Genomic DNA, 19,897 nt, shown 5'->3' on the forward strand with positions numbered 1-19,897 from the left:
TCTGGTATCCTCTGCCACAGTGTAGACAAGCCTCAGCCCGGGCTGCACGCACACTGTGAATCTTTGCAGCCTGTGGCACCTGCAGCAGCCAGGTCTGCCCTCGGTGGGGGGGGGGGGGGGGGGGGGGGGGGGGGGGGGGGGGGGGGGAGGCGGGGCTCTGCAGGCCGGGCTGGGGCTGCCTCCAGGGAGAGGACCCTGGAGGCTGGGGACAAGCCTGGGGGAGACAAACCAGTACTTTCTACCACATACCCTGGTGTGCTTTTGATCCTTGTATGACATGCACATTACTTAAGATTTGAAAAGCTAGTTGGAGGCCAGGCACGGTGGCTCACACCTGTAATCCCAGCACTTTGGGAGGCCAAAGCAAGCGGATCACTTGAGGTCAATGAGATTGAGACCAGCCTGGCCAACATGGTGCAACCCCATCTCTACTAAAAATACAAAAATTAGCCAGGTGTGATGGCACGTGCCTGTAATCCCAGCTACTTGGGAATCTGAGGCATGAGAATTGTTTGAACCCGGGAGGTGGAGGTTGCAGTGAGCGGAGATCGCACCATTGCACTCCCGCCTAGATGACATAACGAAACTCCATTTCAAAAAAAAAAAAAAAAGTCTGGTTGGAGACACTATATATAGCTAGACCCCTATTTCTGCTGGTACGTATATGCACCCACACACATGCACACAGCACACAGCACACATGGAGGGGCTGGGAGGGAAGCATCCAACTGTTCACATTGGGATTGTGGGAGTGAGGGGACTGGTGTGTAACACTGAGGTTTTATATCGTTTTAAGTTATTTAAGCTTTTACTAGCCTGTAACAACCAAAAAAGTGTGTTTTACACCCTAAAGGTGCAGCTGAGGACCTGTGCCCATGCCTGGCCCCCAGGGACTATTCTCAGAGCTCGCCCACGGTGTGAGCCTGGGGCAAGTTTCCAGACCCAACACACCAGGCTCTGGTCTCAGGCCTGCCTCCCAGCAGCCTCTGCCCCCACCCTGCCCACCACCAGTCTGAAGGAAGAGGCGCGGAGTCGTGGGGAAAACATCCACTTTAAGCTTTATTACAACACATTGTCTCCAAATACAAAGGGAGGGGCCAGGAGCAGAAGGTGCGGCTGCGGCGGGAGGGGCTCCAAGGGGGGCTGAAGGGCCGGCAGCCCAGTCTACAGAGACTGGAGGCTCAGCGGGGGACCTGCACCCTCTCCTCCGCTGGACTTCCCAGCAAATAACAGGAGGGGCCGGGTCCATTTTGGGGCGATCCCAATGCCAGGCAGTGGCCAAGTGGGAGGGGCCGGAGAGAGGCTTGGAGAGGACTCAGGGCTGGGTCAGGTGAAAGCCACCAGGTGGGGCCCTGGCCCGCCTCCGGCAGCACTGGAGGAGGCAGTGGCCAGGTGGGAGGGGCAGGAGAGAGGCTTGAAAAGGACTCAGGGCTCGGTCAGGAGAAAGCCACCAGGTGGGGCCTCAGCCAGCCTCCTGCAGCACTGGAGGAGGCAGTGGCCAACACAGGACCTTCGTCCCCCTGCTGGCTGCTCACTTTGGGGTAACCAGTGCCTCAAGAGTGGGAGCAGAGACAGACTGAGACAGACAGCCCCCCCTCAACGGCCTGCAGAAGGGACGAGGGGAAGGGAGAAGGGGGCCCAACCAGTGGCCCCAGACCACTGTCTCCCGGACAGCACAGGGATGGGGGGCGAGAAGCGGGAAGCCAGTGCATCCTCCTCACCCAGGGTCTCCTCAGAAACCCAACACAACAGACAGACGGGAGGCAAATTTACATAATTAATAATAATTAACCAATAATAATAAATACTTAAACCTCTAATCCATAGATTGCAAATACAACGATAGCTTATTTTCTTGGGGGAACAGGAGTGGGTGGGGACAGAGGGAACGGGAACAGGACTTTTGCTGAAAGGAGGGATGACAGGAACACAGAGCTGTGGGTGAAAAGAAGAACAAATAGAAGAAACAGCAAAGAGGGCGGCTGGCCGGGGCGGGATGGGCGCCTCCCTGGCCCTGCTCCAGGACTCAGGACTGGGTCCTGCCCTGGGCTGCCTCTCCGGCCAAGCCCCTGGCCTCTTCCCACAGTGACTGGCCCCACTCCTAGACCCTAGGACATCTGAAGGGCAGGGGTCCCAATGGCCCGAGGGGGTATGGGACAGGGGCAGCAGGCTGACCCACCTGGGCCCAAAAGCCACCTGTGTTTGGGGGCTGGCATGCCACCTAGAGAGAGAGAGCACCCTGGGAAAGGGGTGAATGGGAGTTTCTCTCCTGAGCGGCCCCATGGGGGTGGGGGCAAACGAGGGGGCTTTACCTGTCTTGAGGCAGCACTCCCTAAGTGAAGCAGGCCTATCCCAGCAGCACAGGGGCTTGGCTGGCGCCTGAACTCCCTGTGTGAGCAGCACCTGCTCACAGAGCCCCTCAGCCTGCAGGTGCACACCTGAATTCCAAGTTCTGCCTGGGGCATGGCTGGGGGGGGGGGCGGGGCAGACCTGGAACAGAACCCTAAGACCACCCCCTCCTCATACCTGGGGGTCCAGGGCTTCCTGCCCAGTGGAGCCAGCACTGGTAGCCAGGCGCCTCCTGCCTGACCCCCGGAGGCCAAGCTCCTCTCCTGCAGTGGTGCCACCCTGCCCGGCAGGCAGCTCTGGGGGCATGGGCAAGGGAGAAGGGAGGGCCGCAGCCCTCTAGGAATGGCCTTTCTGAGCCACTCTGTGGCTGGACTGGGGCTCTGGCAGGAGTTGGGGGCACTAACACCTCTGTCCTCCCCTGGGCTCCACCTCATCTGATGTTCCAGAACCCCCTGCCCGAAGCCCCTACACACACTGTTCTATTTCTCAGCCCCTCTGAACACCCTGGCACCATGGGGCCCAATGCCTGTCCTCCCCTGCCAGAGAACAGCTCTGGGGCAACGGGCAGCGGGGTGCCCTCCTTGCCACCAAGATTTGGTGCCTGGAGCTGATGGAGGGCTGGCCGCACCTCTCCGGGGCACACCAGCTCCTGCTCCTCCATCCTATGGCTTTGGTGCAGAGCCCTAGGCCGGCGCAGAGAAGGGAGGGAGCAGGGGAGGTGGGTGGGGGAAGAAGGGGGGTTCTGCGGCTCAGTTTGTGGCAAAGAAGTTTTTTTTCCTTTTTTTCACCTTTTTGTTATGTAAAAAGTGCACGAAAGCTCGGCAGCCTTTGCAAAGGTCAGCAGTGTTTCCTGGGGCGGGGGAACTGGGAGGGGCCCCAGGCCTGGCACCCAGCTTGCGACTGAAGGTGGCCTCGTATTGCTTAGAAACGTATGTTTCAGTTTAAATACCAGACAGTAAAAATAGAGCTCGAGGACCACCCGCACTCTTGCCAAATCATTGCCAGAATGAACAGCTTAAATAAATAAAAAATCGAAATATTTACTTCTCGATAAAAATCCCAGTAAAACCATTTACCTTTCTTTGCATTATATATAATATACATTTATAACAGGCCTGGCTGCGGGCGGCGGGGCCGAGGGCAGCGGAGGGGTCAGGACACCTCGATGACCTCCACGCTGCCCGAGAAGCTCGCCTGCTTGCCCAGGGCGGCCAGCTCCTCGCCGCGCGCGCGCCCCTCCACCATGCCCTCCTCGAACTCCATCTGGCAGCTGCGGCGCTTGAACTGCGTCTCCGGGGCCGGCTCCTCGGGCCAGCCGGTCCGCGCGTCCCGGGGCTCAGCCCTCGCTGCCTCCCGCCGCCGCAGGTCGCTGCCGCCGCCTGGTCCCGGGGCGCCCGCCCGGCCGAAGGGCGCAAACAGCACCCCGCCCGCCCCCTGTGCGCCCTCGGGGCTGAAGCACCAGGGCCCGTCGGGCGACGGCGTGCCTGGGGAGTCGAGCGGCGGTGCCCAGGCCCCGGGGCCGGCCGGCTGGCCAGGGCCGGGCAGCCCGGGCGCCGACAGGGCCGAGAGGCCGTGCCGCGGAGTCTGCCGGGCCGCATCGCCGAAGTTCAGGCCGAGGCTGTGCGCGGAGGAGCGCGCGGGGGAGCCGGCGGGGGGCCGGGGCCGCCGGCGGGGCCGTGGGCGCGCCTCGGGCGCGGCGTCCGGGCTGTCCGGGCTGGGCGAGGACAGGCCCAGCGCGGCCCCCGACGGGCTGTCCAGCTTGCAGAGCTTCGGGGCCTCGCCGGGGTCGGGGGGCCCGGGGCCGTCGGGCCGCCTGCTAGGGGCGTAGGCAGACTTGATGTCCAGGGAGAAGGAGCGCTTGAGGCGGTTAGTGTCCTGCAGGCGGTCCGAGGAGAGGTGCAGGCCGCGCAGGCCCTGCTGCAGCGCGCTGGTCGCCGGGGGCGTGGGGGGTGTGGGGGGCGCGGGGGGCTCCCCGCCCGCGCTCAGGCAGCCCTCTCTGGCAGCCGCATTGCCTGTGGCAGCGCTCTCTGAGGTAGGTGGTGGCAGCCGTGGCAGCGGGGCCCCGGCGGCAGGACTGGGCGGAGGCTCCGGCGTCCCTGAGGGGGTGCCCGGGTCGCCCTGCAGGGCGGCCAGCAGCTTCAGGCTGCGCTCGTACTCCAGCAGCTGGCCCAGGAAGTTGAAGTTGGGCGAGATGGACGGGCGCCTGTCCTTCACGAACCTGCGGGGGAGGAGGCTCAGTCCCAGGCGCCCGCCGGGGCCAGGCTGCCCACCTGACGCACCCGCTGGGCACCCACGAGCTCATGTGCGCCAGGCTGGTTTCAGGCCCTCCTCCCTTGCCACGGGTCCTGGATGGTGGGGTCATTCTGGTGCAAGTGGGCAGCCGGGGGAAGGGAGGCGACGCTGTGAGCCACAAGTGCGCGACTGGGGAAGGCGGTACCTGTAGGCGTCATCGGAGGACATGCCCATGGTCTTCATGATGTAGGCGATGGCGATGGTGGCAGAGCGGGAGATGCCAGCCAGACAGTGGACGATGACTTGGCAGCTGGAGAGCTTGGCTTTATCTGGGCAGGTGGGCCATGGGGGCCAGGTGAGGGCTAAGACTGCACAGCTTCTCCCTGGCCCAGGTAGGGGACCCCACCCGCCCAACTGCCAACAGTTCCGGCTACTTCCTGGGGACCCCTCCTGTGTCTGTGGCCACACACAGCTCTAGCCTTCCTCTAGCCAGGTCCCCACCCTCCGCCCACCGCAGACTCACCGATGAACTCGATGGACTTGTCCAGCCAGGGCAGCAGTTTTTCACAGTAGTTGTCGTTGATGGGGACCCGCATGAAGCGGCTCTCGCAGATGAAGTCAGGCTTGGGGCAGGAGTTGCTGGCGTTGAGGACGTAGCTTATTCCATTTTGCGTCATCAGATCCTGGAGGGGCGGGAGGGCGGGTTGGAAAGGGGTGGGAGAAGCTCGGGGCGGGAGTGAAGGTGGAGGCTTTTCCTGCCCTGCCGTCAGGAGGGCCTTTAGAATCCTGGGAGCCTTGGAATTTGTCCCAGATCCCAGTGTATCCAGGGGAGGGCCCAGGAGGCCTCTCTGGTCCACCCTGGCACTCTGGGCCCGTGCGGGGGGTGGGGCATGGCTGGCTTCCGACTGCAGGCCCCACCCACGGCTGGTGGTGGGCTCCTAGGAATTTTATGATTGCCTGGGTGGTGGCTTTTACCCTTTTCCCTCGTCACCATTTTTAAAACACGGGATTCTTTCGGAGCTGGCCAGAGGCCCAGTGACATCCGCAGCTTGGCATGCCAGCTCCCTGCTCCTCCCCCCAGCCCTGCCGGGCCCTCCCGCAAGCCCTGCTGTGGTCCTTCCAGGGGCATGGGTGGGGAGCCTGGGGTCCTCCTGGGCCCCCACCCATGCTTCTCCCACACCCAGCTCATCCACTGCCTTCAGCTCCTTTCCTCCCTCATCCCCCGCTCCGCTGCCAAGCTGCTTCTGGAGCTCCTGCCCCTTTCCCATTGACCACCCCCCCAACTCCACTGCACACACACCTTGTTTAGGACGTCTTTCTGCGAGCCCAGGTAGAGATGAGGCAGGATGCGGGTCAGGCCCACGCTGGGCACAGGCAGGCAGGGCTGGGAGAGGCTCATGGGTAGCAGGGCAGCAGGCTTGCCCTCGCAGAGGCCGGGGAAGCAGGAGGAGAAGGTGGCGAAGCCCCCTGTAGGAGGAGGGCCGTCGAGTGGGTTGAGAGAACACCTAGGGCTCCCTGTCCACCTAGGGTGCCCTGTCCGCCTAGGGCACCCCATCTACTGCTGAGGATCAGTCACACCCAGCCCAGACCCGAACCTGAGCCCAGCCGGCAAGCCTCTGGCGGCGCACCTGCTCTGCCCGCGATGGGGGGAGGGGGTACTGCCACACATTTACAGCCTGCACCTACGCCCACATTCCTCCTCACGCTAATTAGGGGCTGACCCAGCTGAGGACGCTGCTAGGATGCCCGTAAAGGTGGCGTTGAGGTGGCTGGCCATCACGGCACGCGCTGGGCCCAGGCAGGGCCTCTGAAGGCCACAGGGGTCTCCTGCTGAGGGTGTGCGTCACACAGCCCAGAGGAGAGGCCCTCACGAGCCCCGCCATCTCCCATACCCATGGCCTGGGGCCAGGCTGGGCCTTCCTCCTCCCCTGCACTGATGCAATGCCTCCCTGCCTCCAGCTGGCTGGGAGCCCCAGGCCTGGGCTTGGGTGCCAGGACCAGGAGGCCAGGGCTTCCGAGAGGCCCTCCCCGTCCCCAGGCATGACATCACCCTGGCACAGCCCTCGGGGCATTTGCCGTCTGGTTATGGCTGTACTCCACCCAGCAGGGGAGGACGGAGAGTGGAGAAGCCCAGGGCACTGGGGGCACGCGGAGCAGGCAGTGGGCACCCGCTGCACACGTGACCAGCGTGTGCTGCTGCCTTCCACACACGTCCAAGTCCGAGGCCACAGGCTGGTGGGAGGAAGTCCCCTGCCCTGCACCAGCTGGAAGGACCCGAACGTGAATCCCTGGATGTCTGACTCAGTGACCATGGGTAGTGCACACCATGGCTCTGGTCTCAGCTTCCTCCTCCTGCCTGCCACACAGCATCGTGTGGTTCCAAGAAGATAATGAGCACGAAGACACATGGTGAGAATGGACCTGGCCGTCCCTGACCTGGCTGGGGCGACCACCGATGTGGACCAGAAACTGGGCAGCACCCACCTGGTGGCTGCCGGCTCTTGGGAGGGTGAAGCCAGCATGGCCCAGCACCACCCCGAGGACACCTTCCAGAACATAAGCCCCCATGGCAAGCCGGCTCCTGCTTGTGCAGAGCCTGAGGCAGCTGGGCTGAGGCCTGCCCTATCCCATTGGACGGGGCAGGGGAGTGACGGCGGGAGCTCAGGGCCTGGGAACCCCAGGGCTCTTTTTTGTCCTGGTTTGCAGAAGAGGCTGGTGCCACATGTGTAGCAGGTGCCCACTGCCTGCCCCGCGTGCCCCCAGTGCCTAGGGCTCCTCCTCTCTCCATTCTCCCCTGCTGGGTGGAGTAGAGCCACCCTGGATAACTCCTGAGGACAGGGGAGTGTGTGCAAACCCCCAACCAGAACACCTGCTGTGCCAGCTCCCCGTGTCCCTAAAAAGGGCGTGACGCTGGGGGACTGTGGAGATGGGGGAAGCTCCAGGCTGGGTGGGTTGAGGCAGCAGCCTTGGAGGAACAGTCTCTTCTGTGGGAACCTGCTGACTGGACAGGGGAAAGCAGGTAGGTGACTTGTCACCAACGACGCCCCAGCTTGCAGGTTCCCCTGAGCAGAGGCTGGGATGGGCACTGTAGCTGGCTTCCACTCACTGTTCTGAGCTGGGGTAGCCCTGGATGTTCCCGCTGCAGGACAGCCCCAGGGAGGTGGAAGGGCTGCACCACTTCTCTGCAGACTCTTCTGCCACCTGCTGCCTCTCCTCCTCCCTGTGGCTCTCCCAGGGATTTTGTGCCTTACTCTCTGCTTTCTCCAGGGCCTGGCCAAAGGAGGAGGTGCTGGGGATTCCATCAGAACCCTCCCACCTCTCCCAGAGGAGGTAAAGGCAGGAAAGTCTCTGGACAGGTGCAGAGAACCGACAGCTATGTCAGCAATTCCCCAGGAAGCTTCCCAGGACCTCCCCAGGCGGAGCAGGTAGTGTGGATGTCCCTACACACCCCACTGTGGATGCCAGGCCTAGCAGGGACCGAGGCTCCAGGGATTTCAGAACCACCCAGGCTCTGGGGGTGAGTGATAAGTGAGGGGTGTTGGGGTTCAGTGGACCCTTTGTAGGTCCCAGCACTCTTTGGGCCCTGGGGAGGCACCCCTACCCCCAGGCATCTCCAAAGGCGCCTTCCCAGTATCCCTGCTCCCTGACTCGGGGGTTTCTGGGGCAGCGCCTGCAGTTCACCTGTTACTCACAGTGAAATCCCAGACTTGAAAAAAGGCGTGTGTACCAGGACATGTGCCTGCCCCATGCCACCTGGGAGACCCTGCAAGCGCTTATGGCCACAGTCACAGACGCACTTCTGCCCGCCACCTCCATGACCCCCGGACTCCCCGCCAGGGCGGGAGCCGCCACTCCACCCACTTGCAGTGCAGTCGCCCGGCCAAGGGTCCAAGGCCGACTGCGGGCCGCTGCTTAAAGGGCCAGGCCCCTCTCTCATCCCTTGCCGCTTGCCCCCCAACATCGTGAGCAGCGCAGCTGGAGTGGGGGAAGAGGAGCGGCAGGGGGAGGTGGGGTTCACAGCAGTCCTGGGACCCCAGCACAGCCTGTCCCGCCACTGTCTCTCTCCTGCTTCCCGCAAACCTGCCCTGCTGTGGGGAGGACAGAGGCTTGGTCCTCACATTCCGGCCTCTACTGTCCCTGCAAATGGACCAAGGAGCTGTGTTGCCTGTGCTGCGGGATCCTGGAACATCCCTTCTCCTGGGTGAGGGGCAGCACCCCTGCCCCACCCAATATATTCTTTCCCACTCTCCCTGGTTCTTCGCAGAGCCAGCCCAGAGCAGGGGCTGTGCCCACCACAGGGTGGGAGGGAGCCTGAGGGCAGAGCCCGTGGGCCTGCCTGGGTGTCGCCATGAGCCCACTGTATACCACGGGGCCTGGGACTCCTTGGCAGCTGCACTTCTGGAGAAAAGGGGACACAGCCTCAACCTTGCACGGCAGATGTCAGCACAGAAAGGCAGTTCTGAGGGTGGCATGACCAGGCCCTGGGAGTGCCCTCCTGGCAAATCCTAGCACAGGCCCGGCCCCTCCCATGCCCACACCCATCCACGCCCACCTGCACACCCATGCTGTCCCACCCACCAGTGCTGGGTGAGGGCCCCAGCCCCCCAAACCGTCCCACTCTGGCCTCGAGGGAGACAGGCCCTTCCAGGCTTGGGACTTTCCTGGGATCCGCCTGCAGGTTGGGAGGTGCCACTCTGGGACCTTTCTCAGCCTCCAAGAAGAGTCTCCTGACTCCCATTCCTGGCTAGAGCAGCAAACTGGCCCTTGGGAGGGGTCCTGTTACACCTGGTGAGCTGTAAAAAGCCCCAAACTACTCTCTCCCCGCCCCCCACCAGTTCAGTCCTCAAACTGGACCTAGGGGAACAGGGTTGGATCAGAGCGCGTCATTCTGTGGCTTCTGCTTCTGAGAGTTCACACATACGCACACAAATCCCAAATCTCACCCAGACAAGCACAGGCAGGTACATACACAAATATACCTCCATGTATATACATGCATATACACGTGCACACACGTACATGTACATATGCGCACACACAGGCATGCATATGCCCATACACGCACACACGTACATGCACACACATACATGCACGCACATGCACACACACACATACATGCACACACATGCTCACGTACACACTCGCAGAGGCAGATGCTGGTCACCAGACGCCCAGAGCCATGCACGGATGCACAGACACCCTCTGACCATGGCCACCCAGCAGTGCAGGGTGCTGGTCTCACCCACAGACAGGTGGGGAGGGAGCCTGGCCTCAATGCTCTTGCCCAGGACGCTGGACCACCCTCAAGCCTCCCAGGTGCCCTTTAGGTCCCAGGACATGGCATGTCGGGAGGTCGGCCTGGCCAAAGCGGCTGCCACCCCTTCATCCCCCACAGCCACCCTCAGGCTGGGTGAAGGTCCCTGCTTCCACTGGATGCAGGGCCAAGGGCCTGGCTTGGCTGCCTACTCCTCACCCCACCGTGCCTGCACCCCACAGTCCCCCATATCCTCTGCTTGCCTGGAACAGCCCCTGGTAGCAGAGACCAGGCAGAAGGAGCCTGGACAAAGACCCCAGACCTGGATGGGGGAGGGTGCACATCCCTGGGACAGGCCAGCTCCGTCCGGCTCTGGGACCTGGGCCGACCCCAGAAGGTGGATTCTACAGACACGCCCTCAGCCACAGCCCAAGGAAAGAAAGAACTCTCTGGGACCACGAGTGTGTGAGTGTATATGAGTGTGTATCAGCGTGTGTAGGGGGGCGGCTTCCCTGCCTCCAGGGCTTGGGGCCAGTTGCCCAGGCTGCTTTTGGGCCACAGGGATCCCTGGGGGCTGTCTGCTGGGACCCAGGCAGCAGCCTTGATGCCAGGCTGTTGCCAGGCAACCTGCACTCAGCTGGGCTTTCGGGGGCGGGGGGACTTCCTCGGGACCCCACGGCTCCAGCTGAGTTTCCAGAGGATGGGGCCTCTGCCTCCGGCTTCTGACAGGAGCTCCGGGAGTGGGAGGGGCTCCTAGCCTGCATGCCTTGCCCTACACCTCTGGAGCCCAGCTGTACTGTGAGGTTTCCTTCTGTGTTGAGGATAGTCATATTGGTGGGTCCTGAAGTGTGGGCGTCCTGGGGAGAGGATGGTGGGGCCTCAAGAACCACAGATGTGTGGAGATCCCCCCGTGCCCAGCGGACACCTCCCTGATGCCCCAGCCCCAGCCCCAGCCCCACTGCCAGCGGAGCAAGTGCCTCGGGGAGGCGTGGGTCATGGACTCACCAGTGAGGATGGCCACGCTGTCGAAGCAGCCGTCCAGCTTGCTCAGCAGGATGGAGAGGAAGCTGTCTGCGGCCAGCACGCTGGCGTCCCGCGTGCTCTGGTCATAGACCACCACGTCCTGTGGCTCCGTAGCCTCCACCTGGGGGCCATGGGGCAGAGATCAGCATGCCGCCTCCACCTATCGATGCCCTGGCCCCGTCCCAGCCATGCTGGCTCAAGGGAATAGTAAGGGCATCAGATGATGGGAGGCAGGCAGCTGTCACCTTGCTGCCTGGAGGGGAGGGCAGGTGCAGTCACACACTCTCCTCCATCTGCCAGAGGCCCAGATGCACACACCCACACCACACAGCAAGCCATGGGGGCAGGGAGGGGTGGGCTCCTGCCCTGCGCAGCTGTGCCCCCATGCCATGCACATGGGTGAAGGGGACGGACGCTCTGGGCCAGGCCTGTGTGGAGGAGACACAGGTGAGTGCGATGGGAGCCCAGGATAGGACCTGGCTGGCTCCCAGGGTGGTGGAGGGACAGAGAAGCTTGGCCCTGAAACGCATGCCTTCGGGTGTGGGCTCTCAGTGGGGCTAACTCTGTAGCCAGCAATTCTGCTCCCCACCCTATCCCCTCCCCAACCCCCAGCGGAGAAACAGAGGGCTGCAGCAGGACCCCAGGCCCCTGCACCAATTCCGGAGGCAGCAGCTGGAAGCTGGGTTCCTCCTGCCCTCCTCCCCCACCCCAAGGGCCAGCCCAGATGTTGAGCGGCTTTTGCTCAGACAGCACCGGTGCCCCCGCCCTGCAAGCACACACTCAGCCCTTAAGCCAGCTGAGCCGCCAACCCCGGGCTGGGTGACGTCACCGGCAGCCAATGGGATCGCACTCTGCCGGGAGTCCTTGCTGGGGGTCATTAATCACCGGATTCCCCTTGTTGGAAACCAAAGGGAGCTGATTCTGGCCTTGGGGCGGGCGGACTCCTGGCCAGTGGCCATCCCACTTGAGTCCTCCCATGTCCCAGCTCTGAACAGGGCCTATCAGTGACCCAGACCCCTCTCAAAGCCTCCAGGGCCAAGAGCTTGTCACCCTTGTCCCCTGCGAGGCAGTAGAAGGAGGAGGTGCCGCCACCTTCACAGGTCAACAGCCCCGCTGGTCCCTCCCCAGCTGCACCTGATGGTCCTGGGCAGAATGAGCTGTCCTTCCCCAGAAGGACATTCCTGGGGGGCCACAGAGAGAATTCTGGGTCCCTGAATACTCTGCGGGCTGGGGGAAGCTGTGGGACGGGGACACGGACTGCTCACGTGTGCCTTTTGACCACCCCTCCTGTCCTCACAGCAGTGGAAGTGGACCACACAGCTGTCCCTGTCCCGTGTAGGCCAGCTGGGCTGCTCCCACTGCCATGTGGTCACACCTTGCTATTCCACTCACTGCTCCCCTCTGTGAGCCTGGGTTGGCCCTGGCCACACAGTCCTATCTGCGTGGGGAGGGCCCGGCACCTCTGTGCAGAAGCTGAGCAAGGAGGCCCTGGAGGGAGGGTAGGGAAGGGTGCTGTGGGCGGGGGTGCGGGGGATGCCCTGAGCAGGGGCAACAGGCAGCGGTGAGAGGCAAGTGCCAGAGAGGACTGCTCCACACGCCCCTGGCTGTGACCCCAAGGAGTCGAGTTTGGACTGGAAGGCAGAGGAGGGGGGTGCTACCCGAGCTGAGGGCCCCTTAGCTGTGGACCCTGGACGTGATGCATGCCTGGTGGGCAGTGGGCTGGGTACCTGGCTGCGTGCAGCCGGCTGGATGAGCTCCGCAATGGTCACCTTGCCCTGCTGCAGCCGCCGCTTCACCAGCTTGGAGCAGCAGATGTTGACGGAGCTGAGCACATGCCAGCTGTTGTACTCCACGAAGGAGCGGCTGTCGATGACCAGCGGCCCCCCAGGCCCGCCCCGCAGCAGGCTGGCCAGCTTCTTGGCATCCATCACCTTCCTCGGGAGCCGGTCCCCGGCCATGGTGGGGCAATGGGTGCTGGGGAGGGTGACCCCGGAAGTGAGGAGGGGCTGCTCCGACGGCCCAGGTGTGGCCTCGCGCTGGGAGTGACCTAGCACATGGTGCCGGACCTGCAGGGACAGGGGGATGGTCAGCAGTGCTGCGGGCCCCTGGGTGGCACCCAGAAGCTCCCCAGGACAGATCAGAGCTGGGAGCTGCGCCCACCAGGACACACCAACATGTGCCCGTGGGAACCCTTCTCCCTCTGGAGAGACCCCGTCCAGGTCACAAGGCCAGCTCTCAGCAGGATGCAACAAGGCAGAGGGGGGCAAATGGGCCCCACAGAGAAGGGTCTGAGGGCTGGAAGAGGCCAGGGGTCCTTCCTGTGGGCCCTGGGGTTCACGGACCCTTAGGCATTCCAGAACATTCCATCTCATCCCTGGGACACAGGCATCTCCCTGCTGTGACTTCTGCATCTTTTCCACCACAGGACCCCCAGCAAGTCGGGGTCTGGACTGCACCTCACCCTCCCACATGGTCAAGCTCTCTGCCCTCCTCCGGGCTTGCTGTCCTCACACCTGCCCCTCTCTCCCTAGCACAGCCCCAGGGAGTCCAATCCCCGGAGACTTGACTCCAGGGCAGCTCCGTAAGCCGATAATCCAGCCCCTGGTGGATGGTGGCCTTGGGGCTGCCTCCACTGGAGAGTGGGCTCCCGGGGGCAGCCGGATAGCAGGCGGGTGCGGGAGGGGCTCAGGCACAGAGGCACGGCTCCTTTGCCACTGCTGCCCTCCTGACCTGCAGGCTGAGGTTTAGCGTGCGCCACGTGCCTGCTGGGGGTGAGTGCCCAGCTCCTGCAGGGGCATGTCGCACCCACACAGTGCCCCTCCCCTAGCGGAGCCTGGGGTCTAGGAGGCTCCTTCAGGGGCTGATAGGGCCCAGGATGGGAGGGGTGGGGCAGCCCTAGGAGGAGGGTCAGTGTCGGGGACCCCGCAGGTGCCAGGCCCTCGGCATGGCCTGCAAAGGCCTCAGACTGCCGGGTGGGCAGGTGGAGTAGGGATGTCTGAGGATGGAGTCTCTGGAAGCCCCTCCTGCAGGCTTGATGACAAGCCTGTCACTGCCCCACTGCCGGGCCCCATCTCCCTGTCACCTGCCAGGACTGGCCTTCCTCTGGGTCCACTTTAGACTCACAGCCCCTAGGAGGCGCACAGTGTTAAGGATGATGAGTTTGCTTTAACTATGGGGAAACCGAGGCTTGGGGCAGGGTTGGGGCCTGGGTCACACCTGGGTCACACACAGATGGGCACTGGGTGTCCCTGCAATGCCATCTCCCCTGTGCCCCCACAGCTGCCAGGCAGTCAGGAAGTTTACTCCACCCAGCTCAGGACTGAGGGAAGGCTGGGAGATAGATGTACCCTGGGCCCTGCGCCCTGTGCAAAGCGGGCTACGGTGGGTAGCGGGCCCTCAGCAAGCCAGACCCCCAACCCACAGCCACAGGAGGCACTGGGGGAAGGCGCCCTGAGGACACCCATGCACTGCAAACAGCAGGCTGGGGACAGAGGCCACCACCGTTTCTGGACTCTCCAGGTCAGCTCCCAGGCCGGCGGGGGCCAGTGGGAGAGTTCACAGAGCAGCAGGTGCAAGGCTGGTGTGGACCTCGTCCCTGGCCCAGCCCCGACTCCACACTGAGGGGCAGGTCCCAGCTCCTCCCTGCCCAGGAGCCCCAGCCTCGCACTCACTCTCCTTCTCCAGACACTTCAAGCTTGGCCCCTGCCTGGCCCCTCCCGCCTCGACTGGGCCCAGGCTTCTGTGCATTCCCACCATCCCTCCTGTTGCCAGAGGCCAGGGAAACACCTGACTGTGGATGGGCAGCCTCAGCTGACCCCACGGCTGACACCAGGGATCGCGGTGGCACCTGGTCAGCAGGGCCTCAGGATCCCACTCAGATAACGTTCCTGGGCTGGTGCTCCAGCCTCCACCACAGGGTGGGGAACGAGGCCTGGGAGTCCTCTCCAGGGCCAGACCCAGCAAGTTCAACAGCAAAAGGGCCTGCTGCCTGCCTGCTGTGGAGGGTCTCTGCCTGCCAAGGGGGTCCCTGACTGCCCACAGGGGGTCCTTGATGAGCTGTTTGTCCTTCCCGAGTTCTACCTGAGCCTTGCACAGGTGGTGAGAGGCGAGGGCCCAGATGTGTGGTTCTGGTGAGACAGCGGCTCCAGGTACCCCGTAGGATACTCAAGGGTCCAGCTCAGAGACCCAGAACCCCGAGAAGGCTGCAGTGGCAGGGACACTTGGGCTGGGGGTCTTTTGAGGAGCTGCCCCGGCCTCAATGTCCTCATCCGTTAAGTGGGGGTGGATTCTCTCTCACTGAAAACAACAGAAGCAAATACCCCCCAGTGCAGGGAGGAGGGCAGGTGTGAGGAGAGGCCCTCACCCTCTCTGCAGCCAGGGCCTAGCCTTCATACAGCCCTGAGTCCTGACACTGCCATGAGAGACCTCGGTGCAGCCAGCCAGATCTGAGACCCAGAGGGAGGGGAGGGAGGAGGGCAAGTCCAGCTGCAGGGTGGTGGGCAGGGGCTGGAGGCGCGGGAGGACGGGTCCTGGCCTTTACCTGGCCCTGCTCTGCCTCCTAAGCAACGCTGAGCTGGAGCTGGGCCTGTCACCCACAATAGTATTGTTATTTGCAGCCGAAGGGGATTCATTAGCAAGTTAGCACCTCCATCGTCACCATGGCAACAGCAGAGGTGCCAGGCAACCGCTGCTCCTGCGGCAGCCACCACCATGGAGCAGGCTCCTCTGCAGAGTGGGCACGCGCCCCTCCCTGCTCTCTCCTACCCACCCCAGCAGGTGCCCGGCAGTGCAGAGCCCAGTCCTCAGCCCCTCCGCTCCTCTGCCCTACCTGGTCCTAACCTTCCTTCCCACTCCCGGTACCTGCTGTGCCCAGCACGCTCCCTGCAGCTCACCGGCTCCCTGCCCCCTCAGAGGCCTTCTCTGTACTGCGAAGGGCTGGCCGAGTGCCCTCTCCTGCAGGAAGCCTCTGTGCCATGCTGGCCTCTGGGAGAGCATCCTCACCCACAGGGTCTCCTTGGACCTACAGCTCCCAGGGGGACATGTTCCTCACCTCTGTCTCCCCAGATGCTAAGGATCGGGGCTCAGCTATGCCAGGGATGGGGCAGGTTGGGTGGGGTGGGGAGCAGAGACACTAAGGACAGCCTGGTGCAGATCAGGGGGGCCAGCACTGGCCATGTGGGAACAGAGATAAGGAAATGTGGATGGTGTCGGTTCCACGCCTCTCCTTTCACGGCCCCACATGCCAAGCCCTCCTGAGTACCTGTGGCCCTGCTATTCCAGTGCCTAGGGGTTGGGGGGTGAGAGGCAGGGCTGGGGACAGGATGCCCCCTAGCACGGCCCCATACACCCTTTTCAAAGGTCTCTGAGCCCAGGAGGAAGCAGTTTCCAAGTCCAAAGTCAGAAGAAGGCTCCTCCCAGGCCCACACCTTCCAGGAGGCACCGGGCCGCCACCCTCCCCTGGGACACAGCATGCCTGGCTCCAGTGCCGCGTGCACACTGCCCTCTGTGCGTGCCAGAACACACCTCTTTGCACACCCACTCCACACACAGGGCTGGTGCTCCTTACCTGCAATCCACCTGCCCTGTGTGCAAGTACCCACGCGTGAATATGTGCGCACACGTGGGCTGGACATACACTAGAGTACACGCACGTCCTTGCCCTCTGTATGCAGGATCCCCTGAGAACCCCAGGACTCCGGTACCCGAGGGGTCAGCTTCAGACTCCTTACAAACACGAGCTCCCACACCCAGCGTCTCTGTGCAGCACATTCCTGTCCCTGAGCACAGACGGGACCAGGGAGTCCCAGGCCACCCCCAGCTCTCAACTGACAGCATCCTTACCATGTTACCTTCTGCTCAGCACCTAGAAATGGGGACTCACTACCTTCAGAGACAGCTGCCAGGACTGTCAAGCATGGGGGGATGGGACTGTGTCTCCCCCTCACACCTAGGCAGGCTCTTGGAGCTGTCCGGCTCACTGTCACCCAGGGATGCTTCTGGAGGCAGAAATCGTCACACTAAGGAGGCTGAGGAGAGACTGGTGGGTGGCAACTCTGGGAGGCAGGGACCCTGCACTCACACAGGTCAGCTCATCTTCCCTCACTGGGCTCCCCCAGATGCCCTCATCCCTGCCTCCCCTCAGCTCCCTTGGCTAGTGGTGTAGGACCCAAGCTGGCCTACACTCTGCTCCGCTGGCCTGGGGAAGCTGTGGACCTGGGAGAATGTGGGGTGGGGCTGGGGGCTCCCTCCGATCCCAGGAACGGGGTCCGGGCAGGGCAGGGGATGGGAGGACTTGGCACAAGGGGCCGTGACAGTCGAGTCTCAGAGCCGGACATATCCAGGTTCCCTCCCTTCCCACCAGACCTGTGTCCCTCCTGCTGGTCACTGTGCCACATGCTAAACATCAGGACCAGTGTGGCGCTTCCAAGGTTCACTGCCCTGAGCAACTCCGGCAGAGGGGGCGTCAGCGGGTGCAGTTCTCATGGCCAGAGTCCAACCACCTCTCTCTCACTGTGGGTCTGCCCCTTTCCCTGCCTTCTGCAAGAAGTGACACCTAGGTCTCCCCAGGCCCTAGCTGATGCCCCTTCGAGGCACCTGTCCAGTGGCAGCCTCTAGGCCCTGACTTCAGCCCCAGCCTGAGAAGAGAAGGGTCCTGGAGCAGAGACTGACTCTAAGCGTCTTTCTGCACCTCTGTTAATGGGACTTTATTCCCAGAAGCCTCCCCGAGGACAGAGGATACCAGGAGAATAGAACCTGCCCAGCCACACTCGTGCAGCCCCCGGCTGGCTGCAGCAGGAGGTATTTCAGCGAGACTTCAGGATGAACTTCCAGCTGGGGTCACATGATCTGCCATCCGCATCCAGTGCTTATTAGCAGTGAATGCATGGGACTGTCCTCCTGGTGGAGGGCTGGGGCCTGGGGTGCTACATTCACCCCTGGACCGCCCTAGGTGCAACAGTGTCTCTGGGTGGGCTGTGCCAGAAGGGAGGCAAGGGAGAGTGCGGGGGCTTGGACCTCCCCTCAGACCCCCCGCTGGGGCACAAAAGGAGCTTCCCAGGCCTGCAGCACCCCACCCCCACCCCAAGCTGCACAGCAAGAGCACTGCGGAGCCACGCTACATCCTGCCACCCCCTCCTCCATCCCACAGTGTCCCCGCCCCCCATCACTGCAGCACCAGAGCCCCTATTCCCCTCAGCAGAGGCCGGTACACCCCGCAGCAGGGAGACGGAGGCAGATTCTCCCAGAAGGGGTGACCCTGTTGGGGCTGGGCCTATTGTTGCCCCCTCCCCTCCAGGCCAGACTATTAGGTACCCCCACCTGGTCTGCTCCGCATCCCAGGCTGGGCAGCTGGGCCTAGCGAGGTGGCTGCAGCAGCCTGGCTGTGCCAGCCCCTCCCCCAGCGCCGCGGCTGCCTCTGCAGCAGGCGGAAGGGCGCGGGGGCTTTATCCCTCAGGGGCCGGCTGGGCACCCCGGGGTGGGGATGCAGTGCGGCCTGGACACTGGGGGGATGGATCTGCAGCCCTCCCCCCCGACAGGGGAAGGCCCCTTCCCGGGTGTCCCAGGCCAGAGGCCGTCGCGTCCCTCCCACGGCCGAGGCTCCACACCTCCCGGACCGACTCCGGGCCAGGGTCCGCCTGCTCCGGTTCTGGCCCCCGCGGGGGTGACGTTCGGGACGTCGGGGGCTCGCGCAGATCCGCGCTGGATCTCAGGCGGCCCTGGTGGGTCCTGGATTTTTGTCCCCCCCCATTCCACACCCAAAGAAGGAGCTGCGGGGAGAAGGGCGGCAACGCGGCGGGCGGGCGTGGGCTGGGCCCGGGTCCGCCGGGCGTTGCGGGGGGCGGGGAAGGGGCCTCCCTGTCCCTGGCGTCCTGGCCGGCCGTGGCCGCTCATTCCGGGGCCGCCTCCTCCTCCCGGGCGCCCACCGGGTGCCGCTGCCCCAGCGCCCCCGACGCGGCGCCCTCCGCCCCCCGGGCCGGGCCGGTGAACCCCATCCCCGGCGCCCGCCCCCGCCCCGCCGGCGCCTCCGCTCACCTCGCTCGCGCTCGCCTCGGGGGCGCTCCGGGGACCCGCGCCGCGCTCAGGGCGCCCGCTCGGCTGCGCCGTCCATGGGCCCGGCGGGGGCCCGCGCAGCCGGGGCAGGGGCCGGGGGAGCGCGCGGGCCGCGTCGCCGTCGCCGCCGCCGCCGCCGCCAACGCCGCGGGGAGCGCTCGCTCGGGCCGGGGCGCGCGCACTGCGGGCGGGCACGCGCGCTCGCGGCGCGCATCCCAGCCCCGCGGCTCGGCGGGCGCGGCCGGGCGGTTCCGGCGCGGCTCGGGCTGGGGCTCGGGCTCGGGCTCGGGCGTCCGGCGTCCGGCGGGGCGTTGTGGGGGGAGCCGGCTCGGCCGCCGCGCTCGGCCGCGAGTGACAGGCCCGGGGCGGAGGGCGGGGCCGCCGGCGGGGATGAGGTCATGCCGAGCGAAAAAAGCCCCTGACGTCACCTGCAGCCAATCAGCGCGCGCGGCTCGGGGGCAGGTGACGTCAGCGGAGCCCGGGCTCGGGGTGAAGCTGAGGCGGCTGCCGCGGGGGGGGCGGGGTGCAGGGTGCGGGTGGGTCGCGCTGCCGCCGCCTTACGCCCTCACCCCGGGACCGGCTCTTAAAGGGACCACGCGGCGTCCGGGACCCCGCCTCCAGGAAGCCCTCCCGGCCCCGGGCCCCGCGTCACCCAGGCCCCCCGTCACCCGGGCCCCCAGCCGCGTCGCACAGACCCCGGACGGTCCAGCTGAGCGGCTCCGGGCGCGAAGTCCTCCCCACGACCCGGACAGGCGCCGGCGCCGCTCTCCCCTTCTCCTGGCCTTTGTTGGCGCTGGGCCGCCGCTGGGGAGCCCTCCCCAGACCCAGGCGCGGCGTTTTACCTGCAGCGGCTGTGCTCGCCCCGCCGCGACCCCCGCAGGACGGAGCCGGATCCCCCTGCACTCGGGCGGACCTGGGACCCTCAGAGGCGAGCCGGCTGCCTCGGGTCACACATCCGCAAACTCCGGGGGCGGGCTCACCAGGACGCCG

General features: G+C 64.5%; 2 protein-coding genes across 3 annotated transcripts; both read right to left on the reverse strand.

The window, feature by feature from the left end:
- Window positions 1-1,039: 1,039 nt before the first annotated feature.
- DUSP8 (dual specificity phosphatase 8) lies at window positions 1,040-19,871 on the reverse strand. Of its 2 annotated transcripts, none has more exons than XM_034931917.3 (7): window positions 19,750-19,871; window positions 12,586-12,924; window positions 10,841-10,979; window positions 5,882-6,048; window positions 5,105-5,264; window positions 4,787-4,910; window positions 1,040-4,567 (listed from the first exon to the last, which is right to left on the reverse strand). In XM_034931917.3, exons 2-7 carry the CDS (start codon window positions 12,814-12,816, stop codon window positions 3,502-3,504), a joined length of 1,887 nt encoding a protein of 628 aa, XP_034787808.1. In that variant the 5' UTR covers window positions 12,817-12,924; window positions 19,750-19,871; the 3' UTR covers window positions 1,040-3,501. The 2 variants fall into 2 exon arrangements, with proteins under 2 accessions (XP_034787808.1, XP_034787807.1); XM_034931916.4 differs by lacking the exon at window positions 19,750-19,871 and adding an exon at window positions 18,890-19,134.
- Window positions 1,597-2,783, reverse strand: LOC134731178 (uncharacterized). Its single transcript, XM_063608029.1, is given in 2 exon segments — window positions 1,597-2,232; window positions 2,235-2,783. Coding segments are annotated over 2 exon segments (1,185 nt in total).
- Window positions 19,872-19,897: the final 26 nt, after the last annotated feature.

The sequence above is a fragment of the Pan paniscus genome, chromosome 9, assembly GCF_029289425.2.
Source record: "Pan paniscus chromosome 9, NHGRI_mPanPan1-v2.0_pri, whole genome shotgun sequence".
Classification (NCBI taxonomy): domain Eukaryota; kingdom Metazoa; phylum Chordata; class Mammalia; order Primates; family Hominidae; genus Pan; species Pan paniscus.

Bases quoted from the DNA above. Each gene is read 5' to 3' on its own strand.
- DUSP8 (XM_034931917.3), bottom strand. From the start codon at position 12,816: ATGGCCGGGGACCGGCTCCCGAGGAAGGTGATGGATGCCAAGAAGCTG. The intron at 5,265-5,881 runs GTGTGTGTGCAG...CCGCCCCTCCAG, and splicing joins AGAAAGACGTCCTAAACAAG to GATCTGATGACGCAAAATGG. The intron at 4,568-4,786 runs GTACCGCCTTCC...CCTCCCCCGCAG, and splicing joins TCCTCCGATGACGCCTACAG to GTTCGTGAAGGACAGGCGCC.